Genomic DNA, 26,099 nt, shown 5'->3' with positions numbered 1-26,099 from the left:
TGGCAGGAGGAAGGCACAGGCCTTGGACTTCCCCAGGGCACCGGGGGCCACTTAGTCCAAATCAGCATGTCAGAGCCTGTCCACCGGCGCAGGTCTCCGACCCCCCCCCCACACTCCTACCCCATTCAACTATCAGCGGCTTACACGGTCTGCCAGCCACGCACGGCACACCCCGGCAGGCCCCCCGATCAAATCCTTTCTGTTGTTGCAAGGACACGACAGGTGTCCGGCCCTCCCCACCCACCCCAGCTAGAAGGACGACACCTACTTCCTCCTCGGGCTTCCTCTTGCTCTCACATACACCCTGGCTGGGCACGGCATCTGTGGGCTACAGAACGACCAGCTGGCACGAATTTGGGGCCGGGCTTGAGGCAGAGGCGTGAGGCAGAGGACAGCAGCTATGCCCAGTGTCAAGGCCCGCGTGACCCAACAGCATCCCAGAAGCCACCACCACACCTGGATCCCTGCTCCACAGAGTCAAGTCACCGAGTCTTCGGGCTCAAGGTGATGGAAAAAACGTGAACCAATCGTTTTCTTTTATGGAAGAAAATCCAAGAGCCTAACAAAGTAAGATGGCCAGCTCCAGGGCACAAGTCACATACCCCATCTCTTAAATTCTTCAAACGTGTGCAAACGCAGAGTTCCCCTGCTGTGGCGGTTTCCCCAAATTCAGCACGGGCTGTACCTTCGTCTCCACAAGCCCATTCCAACGTATCTCCCTCTCTGCCTTGGCCCCCCACACTGTCACGCCCAGGACACACAAAGCATCAGCATCGCCCAGTGCGAAGGCCACAGAGACACACACACCAACCAGGGAAGCCATCCCATCCTTTCCAGGGAAATGCAAGGTGGACCCAGAGCCACGACACAGGCCTGATCACCGCCCCGCATCCTGGGGGGGTGGAGAGCGCGGCTCTATGCTGCAGGGCAGTGGGGAGGCGAGGGGGCCAGACCACCACACCGGGGGCGAATCCACAGACTCTGTAACCATGCAACACTTCTCTGTGCTAGTCAGGAGCCCCCGTTTCCTGTGAGGAGGATAGAGAAGCCGAGAAGTGGGCGTAGGAGGAACTGGGACGCTGGAGCCGGGAACAGCATCTCCCTCCCCTCAGCCACAGCCAGGGAGTCAAAGGCTAGCAGCCATGAGGCGCCCCTGGAGCAAAGCTCTGATCCCCGATTCTCCCCTTCCTCTCCAGGGGAGGAGCAGGTGGCCCACTGGCCCCCGCGCCGGGCTCGGCCCCTGCAGACACGCCCTCTCTGCTGTCAACTCTGCACAGGGCCCCCCGCAATTCCAGGGACTGCTCCCCGGAAAGATGTGCCTTCCAACACCAGGGGGACAACCAGGTCCCCCTTGCAGCCCTCCAACCCCCAGGGACCCCAGCTCTTAACAGACCACAGTGGCAACAAAAGAAACCCTCCAAAGCCCCGCACAGACCGGAGCGGACTGAACAGCACAGCTGGGCCACTCTGAGGCAGCACGCTTCGTCCGGAGAACGGGGAGCAACAGGGGCTATTCCCGGCACCCACGATGGCCATTGTCTTGGGTCTACAACCTTGAACAAGTCATTAGACTTCTCGGACTGGAATGCCAAGGCCTCTGCTAGTTCCCAGGGAGCCTCGTTTTCAGCACTGAGGATGCATAATGACAGCAGGGCTCACAAGGTCATTCTGGAATGAGGTGTCCGGCTTCAACAGGTGGAAACACTCAGTCGGCAAGGAAGTTAGGCACTGAGCTATTTCGCTTCTGCCGTCAGCATTTTTATTGTGTGTGTTTGCAAATCTTCCAAAATACAAAGTTAATAAAATTGCTTCTTGAGGCGCTTCTCAGTCAGCTATCATTTTGCTCTTTATCTACGACAGAGTTCTTTCTGTAAACTCAAAACTATGTCCCTGGGTTGGGCAACAGCGTAATGCAAGGGCAAAGGGGAGGGCCGCACTGTCAAGTCAACATAGAACAGCTGTGTCAGGTCAAACGGTTTAAACCAATAGTAAGAAACACATTTTTAATACAGCTGGGGAAATCTGAAGAAGGACTGGGTACTGGAGGATATTACAAGAACTTTAATTTTCTTAGGTGTGAAAATGTGATCTTTTAGAGGTTTTTATCTATGAGAGATAAAATACATAAGTATTTATGGTTGAAGGTATATGATCTCAGAATAGTTTTAAAATAAGAAAACAGGAGAAGAGAGAAGATGTGATTGGCAAGATGCTAGTTGCTGCTGGTGGTGATAGGTACAGAGAGGTCGCTGATTATTCTCTCTGCCTTGCTATATACTTGCAATATTCCATCATAAAAAGCGGTCAAGAAATGTTTTTTTGAGGGGCACCTGGGTGGCACAGCAGTTAAGCGTCTGCCTTCAGCTCAGGGCGTGATCCCGGCGTTATGGGATCGAGCCCCACATCAGGCTCCTCCGCTGGGAGCCTGCTTCTTCCTCTCCCACTCCTCCTGCTTGTGTTCCCTCTCTCGCTGGCTGTCTCTCTGTCAAATAAATAAATAAAATCTTTAAAAAAAAATGTTTTTTTGAAGACCTGGCTGTTAACCTGCCACATAATCACAAAACTCAGAAAATGTTACTCACTGAAAAGACAGAGAAACCAAAGCTATCTGTCAAAAGTTGTCCTCACTAAAGGCAAAATTTAAGTGGAATAATAAATAAAACCAAGGAAACACCAGTAGGATTGCCAAGGAGGGAAAGTTAGGCATCAGCATGTTGTCCGAGCAAGAACAGGTCTCTAAGACTGGAAAGGCACCCAAGCTCTCAAAGCCTACCCTGCCCATATCTGAGATGCATCAAAACATGGGGGTCCAACACTGGCCTCCCAACACCCTGTTAGTGGCCAAACCACTCCAGCTGTCAGCTCTGCGTCTCTTCTGCTATGACTTAAAGCCCTCGGCTCTTTCTCAGTCTCTGGCAAAGACAGAGAAGAAACAAATACATATACTCACGTGCCACAGAGCACTTGCAAGGCAGGCTGAAACCCAGTTGCCGGGACCTGGCTAAGTCCTGCCCTTCCCTGCACCCCACTTTTATTGCCCTGAGAGAGGAAGGACGAAGGAACTGGGGCAGGCGTGTTTATGAAATCCTACTATGTGCCAGGTGCTCCTGCACCCGGGACCCTAGCCTACAGCCCTGCTGGTGAAGTTATTATTGTACCCATTCTACATCCAAAGAAATGGAGGTTAAGGAACTGGTCCACGGTCACACGCTAGAAAGAAAGGACAGACTTCGAACCCCAGCCCTCCGACTCAGGGACCTGGGGAGGAAAAGCACACACACACAGCCCCGTATTGTTCCACTTCCCCAGGGGTAAAGCTTACAAAACGGATTCCCTAGATCTGGATGAGAAGTCACAGGACCCTCTGGGCCACCCGGGGTTTGGTAAACAATCTCCACCACACCGTTTGCACACCCACTCTGCCGAGCCCGGGAGCCAAGAGCTTTTGTCTGTAGAGCACCCAAAGGCTTGACAAGCCCTGCCCAAGCTCCCCTCCCCCCCCCCAGTTCTGTACGAGGAACAAATGTGCCCTAAGGAAACCTCGGCAGATGTTTCCAGCTTCGGTTCTTAACCGGATTGTTTTACAAACTTTCCAACTCGTCTCCAAGATTCCAATCTCACAGAGCCAACTGAAACTCCGCATGGTACGGATTTAATCCCTCACAATTGCACTTAGGACACCTGGTAATCTTTCTGAAGTGCACATCTGATGACGTCACTCCCTAACACTCTCCCCACCCCCAACACACTCAGGCCACAGCCCAGGTTCTCATTTCCCACCCATCCAGTGAGGCCCAACCCCTCACCATTCCTTCAACATTCCTCGCTCTTTATGCCCCATTCCCTCCGCCAGCAACACATGCCCTTCCTCCTTGTCTCCACCTAGGGAACTCCTACTCATCCCTTAAAACCCATCTCAAACCCCCATCTTTTTTTTTTTTTTAAAGATTTTATTTATTTATTTGACAGTGATAGAGACAGCCAGCGCGAGAGGGAACACAAGCAGGAGGAGTGGGAGAGGAAGAAGCAGGCTCATAGCAGAGGAGCCTGATGTGGGGCTCGATCCCATAACGCCGGGATCACGCCCTGAGCCGAAGGCTGACGCTTAACCGCTGTGCCACCCAGGCGCCCCTCAAACCCCCCATCTTCTGTGAATTCCTTTTTCACAACAGTATACTGGACTCATTTGTTTAACAATCATACCTTCTTTCTTAAGACACTTCATAGGCAAAGAAAAAAAAAAAAGTTCTTGTCGTGCCTCAGCCTCTTCCTTGAAGTGAACAGTCCTATTCTCCTAGGACTTACAGGTTCCCCCCCTTTTCTCAACTCTCATTGATAAGTTTCCCAACACTTGATGGAGAACTCATTCAGACTGACCTGCACTGCCCGACAGCGGCGGCACACATGACAGTTTGCGGAACACAGCTTCTCGAGGCCGGGAACTGTGGTTTGTACCTTACCACTCACAAAGACCAGCACAGAGATGACACACATCCCCGCCCAAAGCCACTCGCCCAGGTACTTGGGTGATACTGCCCACCATGGGCTCCTGCAGCCCATTCTGCCGAGGAAGGCCATGATCACCGTCTGCCGACACGGGTGAGGAGACTAATGAGCAGTCTCTGGTTGATTGGTTCAGGAAATCCCCACCGTCCCCAAAACAGTAATGACTCTGACTCCTGAAAATCACATTCAGAAGCGAATCTAAGGTGACGTGCACAACCTATGACAGAGAGAGACACCATTAGCTCACCACAGGGAGGTGAACTCTGGATTCCAGAGCTGGCCAGAGCTCTGCCCGACCTCCTCACCACCTGCCCGCCTGTCGCACATGCCACGGGCCAAACTTCCATGGGCCACCTGTGCTCCTCCTGTCTCCGTTTGGAGGCTGCTTTCTAAAATGACTAAGATAAATGGGCTAAAGTCCTTAACATCGCTCCTGCCCCTGAGACACGACATAGAAGAAATAATGGGAGCATCTGTTGATGGTCCCTTCCCCCCCAGCTGGGATCCATCAAAAGAAGTTCTCAATTGAAGCTTCCTTCTATCAGCCAGCACTGGTCTCCCACCAGCCAGCACCCCACAGCCACTTGGCTTCACTCCCATGAGGCTGCCATTAACACAGGCAGAGGACACGCCCATTCTAGACAAAGTGACTTCCGTTAACACTAACTCACTCGGCAACCTGGAATGGATGGTCAGGAAAAAGGTTCTTGGAGTTCTATTCTTGGTATGGAAGCCTGGGAGAAACCCACCAAGGGGTCCTGAAGGGAAATGAGGGAGGAGACGAAACAGTAGGACAGTTCAACACCAGAGTCATTACCACGTGCTAAGTGATGAGAGACACCTGGCCAATCCCCCAGACCCAGGACCCTTGGAGTTGGTGCGACAGCAGAAAACAGCCAGAAACCGCAGTGTCACCTTTCTGCATAGTGCATGGAATTTCTATGACCTCAACAGCAGCATCGCCAGTGACCCAGGAAGCCTTAGAAGAGCAGGGACTGTGTTACTGAACTTTTTAATTCCCAAAACCTAGCCTAGTGGCCCATGACTGCAGTTGTTTAAGAAATATGTATTTAATTAAGGTACCAAGCTAGGGTACAAATGATAAGCCACAAACAACTCCCTTGTGGTCAATCTTTTAATGCTCCACGTGATGTTTTTTCTTCTGTGGCTCACACAATCAGATTAATGTCTCTCTGGGCACAATTATCCTTGGAAATGCCCATTTACGTGATGTGAAAACTCACTTGAATAATGACCTGTCTACACAAAATTGTGTGGTGTGAATCCCATTCTCTCAAGATCTAAATAACCCCCCTTCCACTCCACCGTGCCTCCTTCCGGCTAAAAGATCCATAACCCAGGTCCCAGTGGGTCTTCAGAAAATGTGTTCCTGGGTGAAATTTTACTCCCTCTGAATTCACAGGACCAAGTTTCTATACTTTTTTCACCCCTCTGCCACATTATAAGATAGTGGATGTGGAAAAACACTGAAAACTGCCCGACATTTGAACATTGTCTCCTGACATGTCTCTTGAATCATTCTGCTCTTCACTTGGTCTTCTTGACAAGATTACAAACTCCCTGAAGACAGCGGCCACGATCTGTACATCTGGGTGTCACTACCACCAGGACAGTGAAGAATGCGCACTTAGAAACAGGGACAATTCCAAGCCCTCCATGAGCCAAAGACCTTGGCTGGCCCTTGCCACCTTCCCTGAGTTCCAGGCTTCCCTGGGTCACAGGGTACAGCCAGAGGAACAGCCGAGACACTGAAATGTCAAACCCCCTCCTCCAGCCCATCTTCTGCCTCTGGGGCGGCATGACTTGGCTTAACTTCTACCTGCACTAAGATCTCCCAAGGAATTCAAGGTCAGGGGGATGCAGACGAAAAGCAGGGCTTCGCATAAATAAGAGTTAGCACAACATAGCTCCCTGCTTAGCTCAGGATATGTACAAGCTGGGGGGTCAGCTGCGAGACAAGGCAAAGCTGTCCACGCGGCCACGGCCGGCAGACCCCGCAGGAGCAGGCTGTCCGGAAGAGTAGCCCCTCTGGCCACTGGAGCCCGTGCCACTTCAAGTCACCTAGGAATCTCTGGAAAAGACAGGAATGGCCTTGTGACAGGGCCTCAGCAGCAGCTGGGCGCCCGGCTCAGGGAGGCAAGGGCAGCACCCGCCGGCATGGCAGGGGCACTCCGAGGGAGCCAGGGCTCTGCAAACCCCCTCTTTCCCACCCGGTATTGCCAAGCAAAGCTGCTCGGAGGACTCAGGACCTCTCCCAGCTCTAAGGGGTCAGGAACAAATTGCAGCCAATAAAACTAAGAAAGAAAAAGGATAAGACACCCAATGGAAGGATCCAAACGTCCCAGAGCCAAGACGATTATGCCTTAAGCCTGTGTAACTCAGTCCCAAGCATCCCTCCTTCCATCAAGCATTCATTTCACCTTTACTGTGGCCCGTGAAGATCTGCAAAAGGATAAGGAGCAATTTCTGTCCTCAAGGAGCTCGGGTTTCCAGGGCAGGGTTCTTAGCCCTTGGTGTAGCGGTTAGGAGCACAAACTTGGAACTCAGAGGGCCTGGGTCAAATCTTGGCCAGGCTACTCCCTGGCTGGGTCACCCCAAGCACTTTAATTCTCTGTGCCTCAGTTTCCTCATCTGCTAAATGCAGACAACACAGAAGCGACCTCATGGGGTTGCTCTGAGGAGCGAGCTAACACATGCAAAGTGCTTAACCAGGCACACAGTAGGCACACAGAAGTGCCAGCTGTTCCACGAGCAAGCAGTAACGAGCATTATTCGCTCATAGTTATTTACCCACGGGACATGGGTGACCTTGAAGGGAAGCTGATGAATACCTTGGGATTATGCTACGATTTATGCACCCACTCGCCCAGGTTTTCGGAGGATGATGTCTGTAGCTTTCATCAAATTCTCCAAGAGGCAAAGCTGAAGGAAAGCTCGGTGAGGCGGGGGGACCGCAGGGCAAGAGCAGGAGTTACACTGACCCGTGCCCTCGCTTTAACCAGGCAGAGGGTGAGAGCCAAGTAGCGCTGCCCAAGAGAACTCTCTGCAATGACAGAAATGTTCTCTACGTGCGCTGTCCCAAAATAGTAGCCATCAGCCACGTGTGGCTACTGGGCATTTGACACTGTGGCTAGGGAGACTGAAGAATTGAACTTTTAGTTTTATTGATTTTAGGACTTGGTCCTCAAGTAGCCACATGTGGCTAATGGCTGCCATTCTGAACATCACAGAGCTAGTCAGGGCGGGGAGGGAAACATCGCAGGCAGAGAACAGAATGGGCAACAATGCAAAAACACTCCATGATGTACCCAGCACGTGGGAGGGGGTGGCGGTGGGGCGAGGGAGGGGGCGCACAGGGGCGCAGCACAGAGAACACAGGGGCCAGAGGATGAGCGCCAGGCCAGACGGAAAAGCCCTGTGCGCTGCGCTCAGATCTGGGCCTGACGCTGGACACAGATGTGTGGTATGGGTCAGCGTTCTCCAGAGAAACAAGAGCCAAAAGGACGCACACTCAGGTGTACCTCATTCGAGAGTGCTTCACTTTACTGCACGTCAAAGATACTGCATTTTTTACAAACTGAAGGTTTGTGCCAACCATGCATGAAGCAAGTCTATGGGCGCCATTTTCCCACAGCATCTCCTCACTCCATGACTTTGTCACATTTTGGTAATTTTCACCAATATTTCAAACATTTTCATAATTATTATATTGAATTGCTACAATCTCATGATCAAACTTGAATGGGTGAGGAGTTGCTTCTTAGGGATGAGCAAAGAAAGTGGTTTCTTGAGATGGAATCTACTCCTGGTGAGGATGCTGGGAACATGGCTGAAATGACGACAAAGGATTTGGAGTATCTCATAAACTTAGTTGATAAAACAGCGGCAGGGTTTGAGAGAATCCACTCCAATTTAGAAACAAGTTCTCCTGTGGGTAAAATGCTATCAAACAGCATCGCATGCTGCAGAGAAACTGTTCATGAAAGAAACTGTCAATCAATGTGGCAGACTTCACTGTTGTCTTATTTTAAGAAATTGCCCCAGCCACCCCAGCCTTCAGCAACCACCACCCTGATCAGTCAGCAGCCACCAGCATCGAGGTAAGACCCTCGCCGAGCAAAAAGATGACGACTCACTGAAAGCTCAGATGATAGTGAGCACTGTTTTGTTTTGTTTTTAGCAATAACGTATTTTTAAATTACAGCACATACCTTCTCAGACATAATGCTATTGCACACTTAACAGACTACGATATACGGCAAGCAGTTTTTATCTGCAGCGGGAAACAAAAAATTTCATTTGACTTGCGTTATTGCAACATTCGCTTTATTGCAATGGTCTGGAACCAAATCTGCAATATCTCCAAGGTATGTCTGTTTATAGAGAAAGAGATTTCTGTTAAGGAATCAGCTCATGTCATCAGGGCTGGCAAGTCCAAAATCTGCAAAGGTGGGCCAATAGGCCAAAGACTCAGAGAACTGCTGATACTTCAAGTCCAAAGGCCATGTGCTACAGAATTCTCTCTTGGGGGCACCTGGGGGCTCAGTCAGTTGAGTGTCCAGCTCTTGGTTTCGGTTTAGGCAGGTCATGATCTCAGGGTCCTGACTTCGAGCCCCATGTCAAGCTCTACGCTCACCAGGGAGTCTGCTTAAGATTCTCTCTCTCTCTCTCTCCCTCTACCCCTCCTCCCACTCACTTGCTCTCTCTCAGATAAAGAAAGAAATCTTACATTGGGGCGCCTGGGTGGCACAGCGGTTAAGCGTCTGCCTTCGGCTCAGGGCGTGATCCCGGCGTTCTGGGATCGAGCCCCACATCGGGCTCCTCGGCTATGAGCCTGCTTCTTCCTCTCCCACTCCCCCTGCTTGTGTTCCCTCTCTCGCTGGCTGTCTCTGTCAAATAAATAGGTAAAATCTTTATAAAAAAAAAAAAAAAAAAGAAATCTTACAAAAAAAAAAAAATGCTCTCTTGTTCAGAGGAGGTCAGTCTTTTGTTCCATTCAGGCCTTCAAATGACTGTGGGCAATCTGCGTTACTCAGATCCCACGGTTTAAATGTAAGTCTCATCCGATAAATGCCCTCACCGAAACAGTCAGAATAACGTCTGACCACGCACCCGGGCACTGTGCAACCCAGCTACGTTAACACACAAAATTAACCATCACGTGCCTTAAAGTTTCTGGAGAACTATCAGCAGAACTGATTCTGGCAAGATTCAGTTGGGAGGCGGGGGGGGGGGGGGGACAGGTGGGGGAAAGGCACTAGAAGGCAGGAATGTCAATGGAAAGGCTATTCAATCATCCAGGTCAGACGTCAGGGCCTCTACAGAGAGGGTGGAAGTGGGAAATGAGTCATTTAATTAGCATTTGTTAAAAGAAAATATGAATGGATTCTGTGACTTGACAAAACACACACAACACAATTACACCTTCATGGGAAGCTACGATTTCCTCCTAGGTCTCCCACACAATATAAAGGACAGGAAGTTTCTCCACACACCATAAAGGGAGGGAAGTGACATAGCAGAGAGAAATAGGGTTTACTACACTTCCCTACTCTGAGGAGTCCTTGGCCTACTCTGTGGGTCACACCTGCCCACTCCTAACTCCTTCCAACCCAGAGCCTTTCTAGAAGGTAGGTAAACCACAGCCCAGACATGGCACAGTTATCTGCCTCCCAATATCTACCCTCACCTCCATCCTTAGAACAACCCTGCTAGTGAAAAAAAACTCTAAGCCAAGCCACCCGTGCAGCTACCCATAACTATGTGACTAGGTTCTAGCAATGAAATGGAAGCAGAGTGTTGTCTGAGAATTCCAAGTAGACTCTTCAAAACAGAAGGGGCCTATGTTCCTTCCACATTTCTCTTTCATCCCTTCTGTTTGGAAATGCAGATGTGATGGCTGGAGCTCCTGGAGCTATCTTGGACCATGAGGTGGCTTTGAGGCTGGAGCTCATAGAACTGAGCAATACATAGGTCATTGGGTCTCAGATGACCATGGAGTCACAGCACCAGCCTACACTAGACTGCCTACTTCAGGTCTTCTTCCAGGTGAGAGAACGTATCTTAGTGTGTGTAGGCCACTGTTTTTGAGTCCTTGGTTGCTTGCAACCAAATGCAATTCCTGGTTGATATAAGAGGAAGCCATTATTTTATGCATAAGGCAATGTAAATTTTGGAATTTCAGGCTGTAGAACTTAGGTGCTGGGATGAGGCTAGACAGAGGAAGAATGGACAGACCTCAATATAGCGCCTTCATCTTATGATTTCTTTCCAACTGCTCTTCAAGAACCCACTACAGATGCCTTCAACCACCTTGACTGAGTGCCCAGGTTGGTATAAAAACAGACCTCCCCATCTCCTCTGTGTAAAGAGAATCTTCACTTAGTTGGCCTGACGCTGAGATCAACAGACTTAAATTCAAAGAATGAGAGAACCTCAGGAGATTGATACACCATGACTTTTAGAAATAAAAAAAGGCCCAGCATCTTTTCTACACTATGGAGCTTTGCCAAAGGGCTGGGGAATGCGCTTGAGGCTGGTAATGAACTGATGAACAAATGGTATCCTCATTTTACTTCCATTCAACCCCCTTCTTCAAAGTGAAGTATACAAAGCGAGGCTTCCTAAAAATAGCTGATCATTGCCCTAAGTGCAGGCAAGAGGCCCTCTTTCCCCCGGGAGCATGTAAGCTCCCTGGTGCCTGGCGAAGTCTGAAATTGAAAACTAAATAAACAAACCTGAGTAAATGATCAAAGTAACTCATAAAGACACTCAAGAATGGGGGGAAGGGGAGAAGTTCAAGGGAGGCAGATGCCAGGTGGTGCCCAGATAAGTCAGGGCAAAGAGTGGCCGAGGGACCCACATTCGGGAAGATCCTTCAGAAGAGACCTTGTTCATGCGGCCTGTCCACAGAGCCCTTCAGAGTTCTCTCTGGAGCCGACTGGCTCTTAGCCACCAAGATGGTAAGGCTGGGGGGCAGTGATCATAGACTCAACCATTTCAGGGCATCAGTTGAGGGTCTGATCTTAGGTGTCACGAGATCAAGCCCGGCATCAGGCTCCACACTCAGTGTAGAGTCTGCTTGAGATTCTCTCCCCTCCCCTCTGCTCCTCCCCTGCTTGTGCTCTCTAAAATAAATAAATAAAATCTTTAAAAAAAAAACAAAACAAAACATTTCTTCCTTGAAACACTAGGCTTCGGAGCGTAGCACTGTAGCGTGAGATGCTGAACCCGCTCAGCTGTACTGAGTACTCCTACAGACTCACTCGCTTGCACCTGCCCAAGGCTGCAGGCTAAGGAACGGCACCGCGGGCCCAGAATCCTTCCCTCCACAACAGCACATGCTATGGATTCGGGAACCTGAGAGGGGGTGGCTGACTCCAAAACAACGTTGTCCATCTGGCTGATGACTCAACACAGCTCCCCTCCTTTGTAGGACTGCTAGATTTGACAAATAAAAATATAGGACTCCCAGTTAAATTTGAATTTCAGGTGCACGGCAATTGTTTTTGTTTTACGTAAGTCCCAAATATCACGAGAAATCTTTAAAAAAAAAAAGAAAAGATCGGAAATTCAAATTTCACTGAACATCCTGTATTCCATCTGCTGTCCCTGCTTCTGCTTTACACCCCACAGGACATCCCACCACACAGACAGGAACACCTGGCTACCGCCTGAACTTCCCTGTACTTCCCTCTGGAGAATGGGTGTGGTTCCTTCACACACCTTTGAGCAGCTACTGCTGGGCCACAAACACGGAGCTGGGAATCCACATTCCATTATGGGAAGCAGAGTATCCCAAGACAGGGGAAGGTTTCTAAAGCAGAACTGCTCAAAGGTCCAGAGTCCGTAAATATCTAAGCCTTATCACACATCTACTGCTTAGTGTGAATAAGGCCATCCGATTCTTCAGGGTAGATGTGCGCAGAAGGAAAGGGGGAGAATATGAAGTCACCCTGGGACGGCAGGGAAGGGGGAAACGGAAGAGAAAAGAAGGAAAGCAGGGTGGGCAGAGGGTGGATCCCCAAGGTGAGGAAAGGGAACAGAAAGGTAAGCCAAAAGTGCTCAAGAGAAATACCACCACCTGTCTGGGACCAAACCTGGCTACCGACAGCATGAAAAGGCCAACCCGTGTTGACAACACTCATGGCAAAAATACATCCCACACTTGGATTTTCTTCAGCTGAGAAATCGGTCACCCTGCCACTCCTTCCAGGAAACATGGGTGGTTTCCAGAGGGGGAAGGAGGGGACGATCCTTAATAGCACAATCATTTTATAAAGAAGACGGAAGGAGAGAAAAGAGACACATCCGAGGAGCCTCATGGTTTCAGACACAGTACAAAACTCCACATGCCCCACTAACTGCTAAACTGCCGTGACAAACCGCCTCCGTGGGCTTCAGGCAGCACGCTGCCCCCCAGGCGGCACTTCCCGGGCATCAGCCATGCCCCACTGAAAGGCAAAGGGGACAAGGGACAGGGAACCACCCCTGACAAAACCCCCACTTAAAAGTTAATGGGGGGTTAATACCTCCAGCTTCACACTGCTTGGCTGACACCCTGTTGCAACCAGTCTCCACTGCTGGCCAGGCAGGAAAGGGTCAAAGCAAGTGGCCCACTGCACCCCCGAAGAGAAAACCTCAAGATCAGCAACACTCGTGCTCCAGCCCCAGCGGAGGGTGCCTATTGCGGAGCCAGCCAAGCAGGGGTGCGGAGACTCCAGCAAGGCCAGCCCTGCCGACTTCAGCCTCAAGACCTCCCCTGGGGCAGGAGCCTTTGACCTGGGTCAGAAGCTGCCACAGACCCTCCCCCCTCCACTGAGCCCATCTTGGTCAAGCAGCTAGGCTTCCAAAATGCAGCTGCTTCTTTGCCAGGACCTCCAAGCAAGACCGCAAGGCAGGATACAGTCTTACAGGCGAGGAAGAGTTAACAGCCTGGTCCCCTCTCTTGCTGTAAATCAGCAGGGCCTCTGCTCTGGGACAGGTGCCCCATCACTCACCGCCTGCCCTTACCATGGGCCGTGGGGATGACGCGGTTCCCAGGAACCGGCCTGGGGCCACCCAGTGGGAACGCGATCAGGGCCGTGGGGAAGGACGTCACTGACCCAGACCTCCTCACCCGAGTCCCAAGTGAGAGCTGCCACCCAGGGAGGCCGGGGGCCCATTGGAAATGAAAGTGACCGGGAAGAAGGGAGGCACGATGAAGTTGCGCTCGAGTCCCAGGAGAGCCAGGAGGGTGTGCCACGAGGGGAAGGAGTTTCAAAGGGCCCCAGAATGCTTGCAACAAGAGCCTCACTGTTACCCCAGGGCAGAAGAGGCAGGGAAACAACGGCACAGATGAGCTCATCTTCCTTTGAACCCTCCACGTCCGTTACTGCTCCAACCTGCCCCTACGATGTGTCCGTGTGCAGTTCAGGCTTTCCGATAGTCAGGCAACGCCTCGGAAGGGGTAATCACCGGGCGGCAGCCAGAACCAGGTAGATGGGGGTTCAAATCTCTGCTCGGCTCCACTCCTCACGAGGTGGGTGCTCTGGGGTGCCGCTTTGCCTCCCCGAGCCTCACTCAGTACCCCTCCGTCTGACCACGACGGTAATGTCACCTTCAAGTTTGCTGAGCAGACACAAGAGAATGTACATGAGGGACCTACGACTCTACAGGCCAGGGACCTAGTAGATCCTCGGTACGTAAGGACGTGGAGCCCCCTGAATAACTCAACCTCTCCAAACGTCACTCTCCAGCCCTGCAGAACTTTAAAAAAGTACCTCCCTCCTGCATGTGAAGCATTTAGAAAAGTGCCTGGTACACAAAGACTGCTCAAATTCCTCTCCTCTCCCTCCTTCCCTCCATCCTGAGTCTCTGACTCCGTTCTCGCCACACACACACTCCCAGCAAACTGTCACCTCCATGTTGACTCCCAGCTCCCCACCTCCAACCGGCCCTGCGTCCTGGCCTGTCCTGGCCGGTGACATTCCCACTGCAGCCCTCACCATCACAGCTTTAACATTCAGGGGGGTGAGCTCACCGCCTTCTCCCAAAGCTGGGTCCCCACTGTCCACTTCCTCCTGGCATTCAGGCTCTTCAGGTCAAAACCCCGGAGTTCCCTGTGACTCATTCTTGACCGCTGGTTAACCACTAAGACTGTTAAAGCTTCCCTTCACACACTCTCAGATTAAGCCACGACACCAGAGGGTTTATGCAAAGGCCCAAGTAATGGTCTTTGGCCTCCCAGACCAGCTTCCTCATCTGTACTACGCGGACACACGGGAAAGATAAATGACACGCCCCCCCCCCCCCACAGGGCAGTACACATGGTGCCCTAACACAGCTAGATCTCAAAAAATGGTGCCGCCATTAATGTAAGACATGATATTTAGCGTCCATGTCTAGTTGCCATCTCAAACAGTGTAACTCCCCACACGTAAGAGCCCACGATGGCTGCTGCAGCTGCTCGGCCCAGTCTGGAAGCCAGGCCGAGGCTGTTGGGTACTCCCTCAGCAGGCCACCATTCCTTCCCCACTCGGGCCTCCAGCTCCCATAAGGCTCCCTTTCCACAGCCCTCGAGCCGACACACTTACCCCAGGTTATGTCCACACGGCTTCTCCCTCAGATCTCAGCTCTTTCGTCTTTTCTACCCTGACTCTCTCTCGCACACGGGGGCTCCGGTGTGCCTTTCTGCCCAGACTTCCCCACACTCCCACCCCCTAGAGTGACCTCACCCCACTGGCTTCTTCCACACGAGGTCTACACCTGGGCCGTGTGGTTCAGTTCTCTAACAAATGAGCCTCCCCCATGGGTGAGTACAAATGGTCCCATTATTCACGGATTCCGTATTTGCAAATCTGCCTACTCGCTAAAACTGATTTATAACCCCCAAATCAATATTTACAGCACTTGCAGGGTCTGGACACACACAGAGTAGCCGAACAGTTCGGTCCCTCCGCATGCGCGTTCCCAGCTGCCCCCTAACGAGGCGACACTCTGCCTTCTTGCTGCAGCTCTCACGCTGTAAACAACTGTCCGCCCCGGTCTACTTCGTGCCATACTTCTCACATTTTTGTGTTTTGTCGGATTCAGCTGTTTAAATTGGCCCCCAAGCCTAGTGCTGAAGTGCTGGCTAGTGTTCGTAAGTGCAAGAAGGCTACGATGTATGTGCCTTCTGGAAAATATGTGTTTCACATAAGCTTCACTCAGGCGTGAGTCACGGCGCCGTTGGCCCTGAGTGTAATGTTAACGAATCAACAACGCGGTACCTCCAGAAAAAGGAAGAGGAAATCTGCAGATCCCTACAAGTGGCCGCTCCAGTAAGTGCTGAAGTCAAGTCCCTCGTGCGTGAGGAAGCTACAGAAAAGTGGCTAATCTGGGGACTCCGTTTGGTATCAAAGCACGGGAGATCATGACCAATTAAAACAGCACAGTGGGCAGCACTGTGTGATGCTGAGAGCCAAGTAAATTTACGATCACGTCCCTCAGGGTCAGGAAAATGCTCGGACCTCCTGGGCTAGTGAGTGTTTCATTATAAGGAAGTACTGTATATAATTAGTTACTTGTAAGAAATAAATATTAAATTAGGTGTCCTTGTATTTTTTTAAGATTTATTTATTTGAGAGAGAGAAAGCATGCACACAGCAGGGACAGGGAGAGAGAATCTCAAGCAGGCTCCACGCTGGGAATGGAGCTTGACCCAGGGCTCGATCTCACGACCCTGAGATCACAACCTGAGCCGAAATCAAGAATCTGTCACTTAACCGACTGAGCCACCTAAATAAGGTGCCCCTAAATAAGGTGTCTTTAAAGACAAACATACATGAAAGAAGGTTAGGTATGGATCAGTTGATGAAAATGTGACCAGAGGCTCTCAGGACCCTGACCCTCTACTTCCCTCAGGAGCAATGCCTCAGGCGGATGTCTAATTCAGCATTGGTAGTGCCTGTGGCAAACATAACTGTCATGAATGATGACAACGGACCGTAATTACCTATGCCTTAGAATCACCTCGCTCGTATGTGCCGACGGGGCTCCTGGAGGAGACTGACCACATTTCATGCTCCACAATGGCCAGCACAGACACAGGCGGATGCTGAGAAAACACTCTTTTATTCGCCCATCCACTAGCCCACTGTTATCCAGAGTTTCGCTCTAGTTCTCAAAAGGGCGGGGGATGGAACTCACACTTTAAGTCAGATCAGCAACAAAGATTCTACTTTTGCCCAAAACACCACACCCCACCCCATATACTTTATGAGACTGAGAGTGGAATGCCAGCTCCACAGTTAGGCCCTTTGTTCTGTTCTGTTCTTTTTTTTTTTTTTTTTTTTTTTAAGATTTTTATTTATTTATTTGAGAGAGGCAGCGAGAGAGGGAACACAAGCAGGGGGAGTAGGAGAGGGAGAAGCAGGCTTCCCACTGAGCAGGGAGCTGGATGCAGGACTTCATCCCAGGACCCTGGGATCATGACCTAAGCCGAAGGCAGACGCTTAAAGACTGAGCCACCCAGGCGCCCCCCTTTGTTCTGTTCTGTCCCTAAAACCAGGTCCTGACAATCGGTAGGAACCCAGTAAATATCTGTTGAGTCAAAGACAATGATAAATTCGAAGGAAAAAAAATACTCAACAAGAGAGTAATAACCCATCCCTGACATATACTTGAGTTTAAGTCCCAACTTTGTGGACACTAGCCCTCTCCTTCTCCACTTACGGAGGGTCTTCCGCAAAACAAAACAAAACAAAACAAAACAAAACCCAACATCCAGAATTTCCCAACAAAGAAAGACTACAACCCTCTCTGCTCCTCTGTGATTAACAGAAGAATTCAAGGGATTATCTGATGCACTTGACCTGCTTCATTTCATGGGAAACAGGACTCTCCATCATTCAAGGCCCTCCCCACATTGTCTGTTAGGGCTTAGAGCGCGTGCCCTCAGTGAAAAAGTCAATCAGATACACCCCTCCCCATCATTTTTGATCCTCTGGCACACTTTACCCCCACAAGCGACTCGACTTGGTAGTTACTCAGGTGCCCGGGTCACCCTCCTGTCCTCAAATTCTTGACATTTTACATATCTCCTCTCGGCCAGCACAGGACTGCTTCTGCCATCCCGCGGTTTCTAGCATGGTGGTCTTTTGTTTTTAAGGCCCCAGATTCACCATAGAGACACAATATTTGAGAGCAAGCTACATCTGGAATAATAACGTAGATTCTTTTTCTTTGATCCAGATGCTTTACATGTACTGGTTTCATCTCCGTGGTTAAGCTGCGAAAATGACTAGAATACTTTGCGGGTGCTTTGCGGTAGAGTTTCTTTCCCCCCCACCTCTTCAGTTTGGACTGACGTACTCTACCCAACAATACGTTAGTCAATGTGATGCAGGCAGAGGCTTGAAAAGGGCTTGTCCTTTTCGTTCCTGAAATCCCACACCGTGTGAAGAAGCCCTAGCTGGTCCAGTCACCCGGGACGCCTTCGCTGACCGCCAGCCAAGTGCCTGACAGATGAAGCCAGCCCAGATCAGCAAGCCCCCAGACAACCCACCAGCTGATTACATATGCATGACGTCAGCCACGCCTGAGATCAGAAAAACTGCCCAACAAAATCATGAGCTAGGTAAGTGTTTCAGACCACTAAGTTTGGGGTGGTTTGTGTCCCCAGCAAAAGCTAACGTACACGGCTCCATCTTACAGATGAAGAAACTGAGGCACAGAGACTCAGCAACCCACCAAAGTCCCACGGCTATTAAATGGTAAGTTGGGGTTCAAAGCCAATAGGTCTGGCTCAGAGGCCAGGCTTTGCCAGGTGTCCTACAGCTAAGCTAGTCCACGAGCTCCAAATGTCTTCCCACTGGCCTCCTTCCTCAAAGGAGCTTACAGGTGTGGGCCACGGACTTACATGGCCCCGCAAACACACGACGGGCGACGTCCAGCACTGAATAACCCTCACAATTTTGCATTTCTGTTGCTCTTCAGGTTTGCAAAGTCTTCTGACGCATTGCAACCACGTAAAAACAAAGAGTTGCCCAATGTTCATTGATGGATGAATGAACAAAACGCAGTGTATCCATACAGCAGAATATTACTCAGTCTTAAAAAGGAATGGAATGTTAACACATGCTACAACACGGACGAACCCTGAAGAAGTCAGGCAAAGAGAAATAAGCCGGCCACAGAAGGACAAATACTGCATGATTCCATTTATATCGGGTACTTATTCATAGGGACATAAAGTAGAACCATCACGGGCAGGGGGCTGGAAGGAATGGGGTGCTGATGTCTAGTAAGGACGGAGCTGCAGTTTGGGAAGATGAAAAGTTCTGGAGATGGATGGTGGGGGGGCCCACAATATATGTGTACTTAATCCTGCTGGATTACATGCTTCCAAATGGCTCAAATGGTAAAATGTATGTTTTATTTTCCACACCTCTTTAAAAAATAAGCATGGGGAGTGGCGGGCTAAAAATGCAGGCCCAGGGTCACTGCTAGACGGGTTAGAGCCCAGGGAGCAAAGCAGCTGTTCAGGCTTTACTGAGTCACATGGCTCCGCCCCCCCCCCCCCCCAGGCGGATGTCCCCCGAGACACACTGAAGGCCACACGGGCTGACAGATATGTCAAAGCAGCCTTACAAACAAGCTCCAGCTCAAGGACAAAACCCCTCAAATCCATCAAAGCCAGTTCCCTGCCCCCACCCCAGCTGGGCATGGGGGGCTGGGTTCTACCTCCTCTTGTCAGAATTTGGGCTGGATTTTCACCACCACAGGACTGAATCTGACTCGGTCCTGATCTGCCATGACATCTGGAATAAAGTTAATGCAAATTTTTGATAAGCAAACAGAAGTTCTACAGGCCCAACAATTATAAACCTTTGTAAACTCTTTCTGGAAAACCAAGCTCTTTAAGTCTCCTCTCCATTGGGACTCTGGATGGATGGACAGGGGCATTCGGTCAGTATAAAGCCACCACTACAGGATAATCTCTTATACAAAAAATAATAATAGATACACATCAAATATTAACGGAATACAAGGGGACTTATTTTCTTCATTTCGTTTATTTTCCAAATTTTCTACAACAACAAGTTGTTTCATGGAGCTGAAACCTAAGCTCGTGCCGGGAGTCTGCAGACAGACACACGTGACCTCACTGAAATCCTACAGACAACCTCGCAAGAGAGCCAGGGCTGCTCCCGCAACCATCCCCGTCACATAGGCGAGGACGCGGAGGCTCCGGGACCGCAGCGCCTCATGATACAACTTGAAGCAGACGCTCTGAAGGCATCTCTCAGACACCGTCCCTGCTGTACGCAGCCAGAGGGTCCGTAAATACAGAAAGGAAGGGGGTGGGGATAAGAAAGAGGAAGAAAACAGGAAGCCCCACTTGGCAGCCGCTGGAGGGGCGCCCCACACCCTTCAGCATCGGGAAGGTCAGAGGATGTGGGGGCACAGACTCACCACCTGGCCCGAGCCCAGGCAGCCCACCATGTGCGCAGATGAAATGTGACATCCGCGCCTGGCCTCAGCCTTTGAGCGTCCTTCCAGTTCCTCGGCTACAGACCAACAAGGCCCCTTGGGGCTGAGGGGCAGGGGTCACTCGGGGCCATCCCTGCCCTTATTCTTCCTGCCCCACCTGCAAGAAGGCAGGGGTTCCCTTAACAATCATCTTGGCCTCTGCTAGCTGACAGTGAGTCAGTCACCCCCAGGGTCTGGGTATGATCTCGAGACCTGATGACTCAGGGGCTCACCCACAGAACTCCACAGCTGACACAATCACTGTCCTCACCAGCCAAGAGAAGGCATGAGAGGAAGGAGCAATGCCGTAGTTCGCAGGTGCCCAGCAGCGGGACCCTGCCAACCCAGCTCCTTCCCACCTCTTTCCCCATCAAAGAGGACTTGGGTACAGAAGAGAAGAGAGTGGTGTGAAATCTTTCCCAGATGTGTCACAGACAACTGGGGACCTACCCAGCATATGAGATTTAAATGAACCCAAACCAGACAAAGCTGGATTTGCCAGCCGTGTTCCTACCCCTCTGCTCACGTGGCCATGAGCAGATAAGTTGGTAGTCAAGGGGCAACAGAGGAAACGCTCAGAATGCCAAGGGCGGGCCAGGAGGAGCATGGACTCTGCTGGTGACCCGCCAACTCATCGTTCACGCTCCTGTTCAGGCATTCCTCGAGGAGCCGCACTACTACAAACAAGTCAACAAGAACCACTCAGCCGGACAGAGTGCCGCGGGGAAATGGCAAATCAAGGAACGAGGGATGGGGGTGCTGGAGATGGCGAGTGGCAGTTATACCAATGGTAGCCCAGGAAGGCCTTGTTGATACAGTGACATTGGAACAGAAACCCAAAGACAAGGGAGTGGACCATGCAAATTCTAGAGCTGAGACAATGAAAAGCAGAGGGACCAGGAAGTTCAAAGACTCTGAGGTAGGAGCACATGTGACATGAGTACAGCCAAGGTGGATGCCTCCCACCAGCGGGGGCCAGTACCTGATGGACCAACCTCCCCCAGCCCCTAAACCACAAACATCCCCTTAGCCATCTCTGTGCCGAAACCCAAGCTCTGAGGACCAGGGGGCGAAACGTCTGCCACAACTCCAAGGGCCTGTTTTAATAGACTACTCTTAATCGTCCCGAGGCACGGGCATGTGGATGGTTTTAACAGATATTTGTGGGTCCAAGAGAGGCAGAGGGCAATAAATTCAAGCACTGAAGACTTTCAGAAAGAGATTTCACAACCTCCTCAGTATTCATCTGTGCTTACATTAAGTTATCAGAAATTTCCCCTCCAACCTAACCCGAACCCTTCATGCTGCAATTTTATGTCAAGAATACTACTCTGGGCTACCTGGCAGTGGTGGGGGGGTGGGGGGTGGTGGACAACAACACATCCCCAACTTGGGGTGCACCTGAAAGACTGATGGGACACAAGCACTTTTGAGAGACAGTACCTCAGGGTTCTGGAGCTTCTGGAGACTGGCCAGTGCATTTTGAGAAGGGCTTCATCTCCCTGGAAAGCTAGAGGACTGGGCGGGGCCCAGAGGAAGGTAGAAAGCGGGGGTGGCTGCTCAGAGCTTGTCGCAGACCAATGAGTAATTGGCACTTTGATGCTGTACAACCCAGTTCAGCTGGCCACGGAGGGAGGCAGGGCTCAGGCAGCCATTCTGTCTAGGAATAAGGTGACTTATCTGGCAGGTTCCATACAGAAAGCTCAGCTCAGGGTTCACAGTGTGAAACCCAAAAACATAGCTTGGTTCTTGGTCGAACCACCAAAGCATCAAGGGGATCCCCTGAAGAGAAACTGGAGGGGTGCCTGGAGGCAGGGCAAAGGGGAAGAATGCCCAACTCTTGGCCCCTGACCCTCAAATGGGTCTGAGCTGTACACGTTCCTCCATTTCTGGGGACTCATCTCCCAAGGGTTCACCCGCCCACGATCTCCCCTTCCACGTCCAACGACCTGCCTGTGCACACAGTAGGTGCTCAAATACCTGTTGCTCACACTTTCTGGCCAGTAGAGACCACAGCTTCCATCACATAAACACACACCAGGGACAGGACCCACACTCTGGACTCACTGCTTAGGCCTGCTTCGGGGGGCGAGTCACACTGAAGAGACACGGGACTGGGGAGCCAGAGTGGGCGGCGGTATGTGAAAGTCCTCTCCCCCCCGGGGGCCTGCTGAGTGTTGGGGGCTCTTTTCCTCCCCCCACCCCGGGACCTGGCGATCAGAGGCTGGGAGGGGCCACACCACATCTGTGAAGCCAGAACCAGGTCCCGCGCCGCACAAGACGGCCCAGCTGCCTGGGGAGTGGATCTGGGCACCACCTCGGCGTCCAGGCGGCACCCACTCACAGGGCCATCCAAACGCCAGCACCCACGCTCTGTTAGTAGCCTCGAGAGCTGGAATGGAGCAGCTTGTGGGGGGAGGGAAAAATAAGAGGCTGTCTTCAAATGCAGCTGTTTACAAAGTCACGGTCGTTCTGCCTCCCAGGGGACTCGGGCTTCTACCCTTCGGCGGGAGTCACGCAAGTCAGAAGGTTTGGGGCAGCAGGCAGGGGCAGGGCAGCCGGTCTGCGGGGCTCCCTTACCTGCCTCGCCACCCTCCGCGCCTCCCAGTAGGGCTTCGAGTCCTCCACGGCTTTGCCAATTTTCTTCACCAATTCGTCCAGCTTCACCGTTGCTTCCACCAGAACAGAGCGGAACTTCTGACGGGCGTCCTGCACCAAGGAGAAAACAAGGAAATAGTTCAGGCTTGAGAAGGAATCCGTGAAAATCCACTTTCCCTAACCAAAAACACCAAGGAGGGTCTGCACACAACCTACAGGCCCTGAAATTCATACTTTTACAAGACAGTATCTAAAGCAGCACCGTCTGAAACGTTCTGGAATACTGGGAATGTTCTATCACTTGTACTGTCCAGTATGGTAATCACTGGCCAAATGTGGCTATCGAGCACTTAAAATTGGCTAACGAGACTGAGGACATGTGTTTCTAAATTATTTAATTAACTATATTTAGATTTTAAAAATAAGTATGGCTAGTGACTACGAAGGTAGACAACTCAGGTTGTTTTTTTAAGATGTTTTTATTTATTTGACACAGAGAGAGAGTGTGCGCGCACAAGTTGGGGAGGGACAGAGGGATGAGAATGGTACCGGTGCCATGGAACCCAGCGGCAGAGAACCTCGCCAGGCCAGGTAAGGCGGGGGAGTCTTGCGGAAAACAGCCAGAGGGGTAACATCTACACAGAAGCCAGAAGCGTGAATGGTCACTTGTGGTGGGGGGAGAGGAAATACCTAGCCCTGCGCAGAGGAGCACATTCAGCAGAAAGGGGAGAGAGAGGCTTGGGGTTTCCGAAAAAACCCGAACGAAACTAGAAGTCTGGAATGTGGAGAATGGCAAGAGATAAGGGTGGCTACCCACGCTGGAGACAGCCAGAGCAACCCGATAAGAGTCTGGAAGGGAGGAACAGGCAGGAGGGCTGTTCTAGGCTTAACCACACTGTGAAAGTCAACAAACCCAGATCCACGGACTTCACGGGGAGGAAATAAAATTAAAAAGAAAGATTTTAGTGCAATGTCTAGGAAGACCTATTGGAAGGTTGATCACAGACCCTACACCCCTCTACTCTTTTTCCCTTCAGCATTTGCGTGACACAGCCACAGGGCGCGGGGGGGGGGGGGGGAGAGAGGGAGAGGCTCGCATTTAAGAGGGGAAATGGCTACTCAGAGAAGGAACAACACATGAACACCAGCGGTGGGGCTGCCCCAGGACCAAGCAGCCATCCTGCTGGTAGAACACGTGTGCGCTCCACTGGCCGCAGAGGGCCTGCCTCACAAGTAAGGCTCCGAAATCTCTAAACACCTAATCACAGGGGCCTCCTGGGCCAACGGGATGGCTCATGGCGGTGAAGGAAGGTCTGCTCACTTCTAGTTCATTCCCCTCCATCATATGGCGCCAGGGCTTGCTGGATGGGTTTGAAAATGAAAATGATGCCAGCTCCCCAGCGTACGAGGCTACCACCTTCGCCTCGTTCAGCACTTTCTCAGCTCCTGAGCCCCATCCTACTTCCGATACTGGCCTTGGCCCTTTCCCCAGTCCTGTATCGTCGTCATCATCATCTTCCCTGCCTCCCCCTCTACCTAGCCAGGCCTGCACTCACCTGCTACAGCTTCTAAAGACGAAGAACCCACTAGATTTGTCCTCCAGAGCAAGTGCCTTCTCCCAGACTTAACTTCCAATATGTAGGAGGCAGCATGTTGTCCGGGAATATATATATATATATATATATATATATATATATATATATATATATATATATATATATATATGATGATGGATCCAATCCCATCCAAACCTCTGTGAGGCCCTGATCAGCGAACTTATTAATCATTTTTATCCCCAATAGCTACTCCACCTCACAGGGAGGAAAGGTAGAAGGAATAGAGGAGAAAGCAAACGTAAAACTACTACTAGTTCCTGGACACCCAGCAGACGCTTGGTAAAGGCACACAATCCACCCCCGCTGCCCCACCCGACCACCTGGCACAAAGAGAGACCCACGATCCTATTTTAAGAAACACCAAGGAGGTCTCCCTGCGGCGGGCGAGGCTGACATGGTGGAAGGGGCAGCCCGTTACACCGGGTGGGCAGACGCTTTGCAAATGCGCTCACACGCATGACTGAATCCTCGAAGTCCCCACCGGGGGAGGCAGCGCCAGTGTTACCGCCGTCCAGACAAGTGAGAAAACTGAGGGCCCAATCAGTCGGCATGTGACCCAGGGCAGATCATGGCGTCACCCTGGTCCTCTTTTGTAAAATGAGAATTGGGCCCCAAACCAGCAGCCTATGGGCCAGCAGGCTTAGCGCCTGTGGTCTGTACACTGTGTACTAAATGCCAGGAAAACCCATATTTAAAAAAAAAAAAAAGTGGACCCTCAACCATTCTCATAAAGGAAAACAATCTGATAATCTGGCAACCCTGGGTCCCCATTCCTACCTGGCACCCACCTAGAAGTGGAATAGAGGGTGCCCCCTTAGAAAGAGATTGCCTGGGCGGCTCAGTCAGTTAAGCATCTGTCTTCGGCTCAGGTCATGATCTCAGGGTCCTGGGATCAAGTCCTGAATCAGGCTCCCTGCTTGGTGGGGAGTCTGCTACTCCCTCTGCCCTGCTTGTGCTCTCCATCTTCCTCTCTCTCTCTCCCCCTCCCTCCCCAAAATGAAATCTTAAAAAAAGAAAGAAAGAAAGAAAGAAAGAAAGAAAGAAAGAAAGAAAGAAAGAGAAAAGCAAAGAAAGAAAGAGATTGCCCCTTCCAGTCCCCAACACCCCCCGTGCCTGAATCACACCTGGCCTGCATCACTCATTTAGGTGCCCAGCCCAGCCCCTGGAGACTTTTGATTTGCCAAGAGCTATTTTGGGCCCTGGTGAATAGAACCCACCCAAGTCTGTCTTGGTGAGGGAGAGGGATGTAGAGTGCAGATGGCAGTTTACTATGGGGCCGATGCTATTATAAATGCTTTTATTCCATCAATTTGTGCAATCGCTAACGACCTTATCAGGTAGGTGCTATTGCTGTTATTTGCATTTTACAAAGAGGAAAACTGAGGCACAGGGGTAGCTCGCCTGAGGCCACAGAGCTGGGAAATGGCAGAGCCAAGATTTAAACTCAAGCAGTAAATAAGTATAATGTGTGAGAAATACTAAGACCTCAGTATGCACACAGCAACAGAAGCACAACTGGGAAGGCCACCCGAAGTGTCATCCAAGCCAGGCCGCAAAGAAAGGGGACGTGGGGGTGTCACCAGACAGAGATGCAGGGGCATCAGCAGCAGAGGGAGCAGCAGGGGCAAAGAGCCACAGGCCAGGGGGCAGGTGGGGGCTGGAACGAGAACGGGCACGTGTGCGGAGTTAAGGCATTGGAACTTTATCCCAAGCACCGTGGGGAGACATGGTGGATTGATGTATTTATTTCAACATAAGTCTCAACTGACCTCCCATGCCCCGTCAGAAATGACCCAAGAATGCGTTCTACCACAAAAAGGAAAGTAATGGTAGTTTACTGGAAAGCTCCTCTGAGAAGCACTTCCA

At 51.1% G+C, this 26,099-nt stretch overlaps 1 protein-coding gene across 2 annotated transcripts in view; it reads right to left on the bottom strand.

Annotated features, from left to right (window-relative positions):
- SH3BP5 (SH3 domain binding protein 5) overlaps nucleotides 1–26,099 on the bottom strand; it is a 70,221-nt gene that overhangs the window by 22,379 nt on the left and 21,743 nt on the right. For both annotated transcript variants that reach the window (XM_087870189.1, XM_045791727.2), the window contains exon 3: nucleotides 22,600–22,728. In XM_087870189.1, the coding sequence (XP_087726315.1) occupies nucleotides 22,600–22,728 (129 nt within the window). The remainder of the gene's footprint in view (nucleotides 1–22,599; nucleotides 22,729–26,099) is intronic.

Source organism: Ursus americanus, chromosome 20 (genome assembly GCF_024610735.1).
Source record: "Ursus americanus isolate L20-20 chromosome 20, mUrsAme1.1.p, whole genome shotgun sequence".
Classification (NCBI taxonomy): domain Eukaryota; kingdom Metazoa; phylum Chordata; class Mammalia; order Carnivora; family Ursidae; genus Ursus; species Ursus americanus.
The sequence above is the reverse complement of the archived record's forward strand: the minus strand, read 5'-3'. Positions and strand labels throughout refer to the sequence as shown.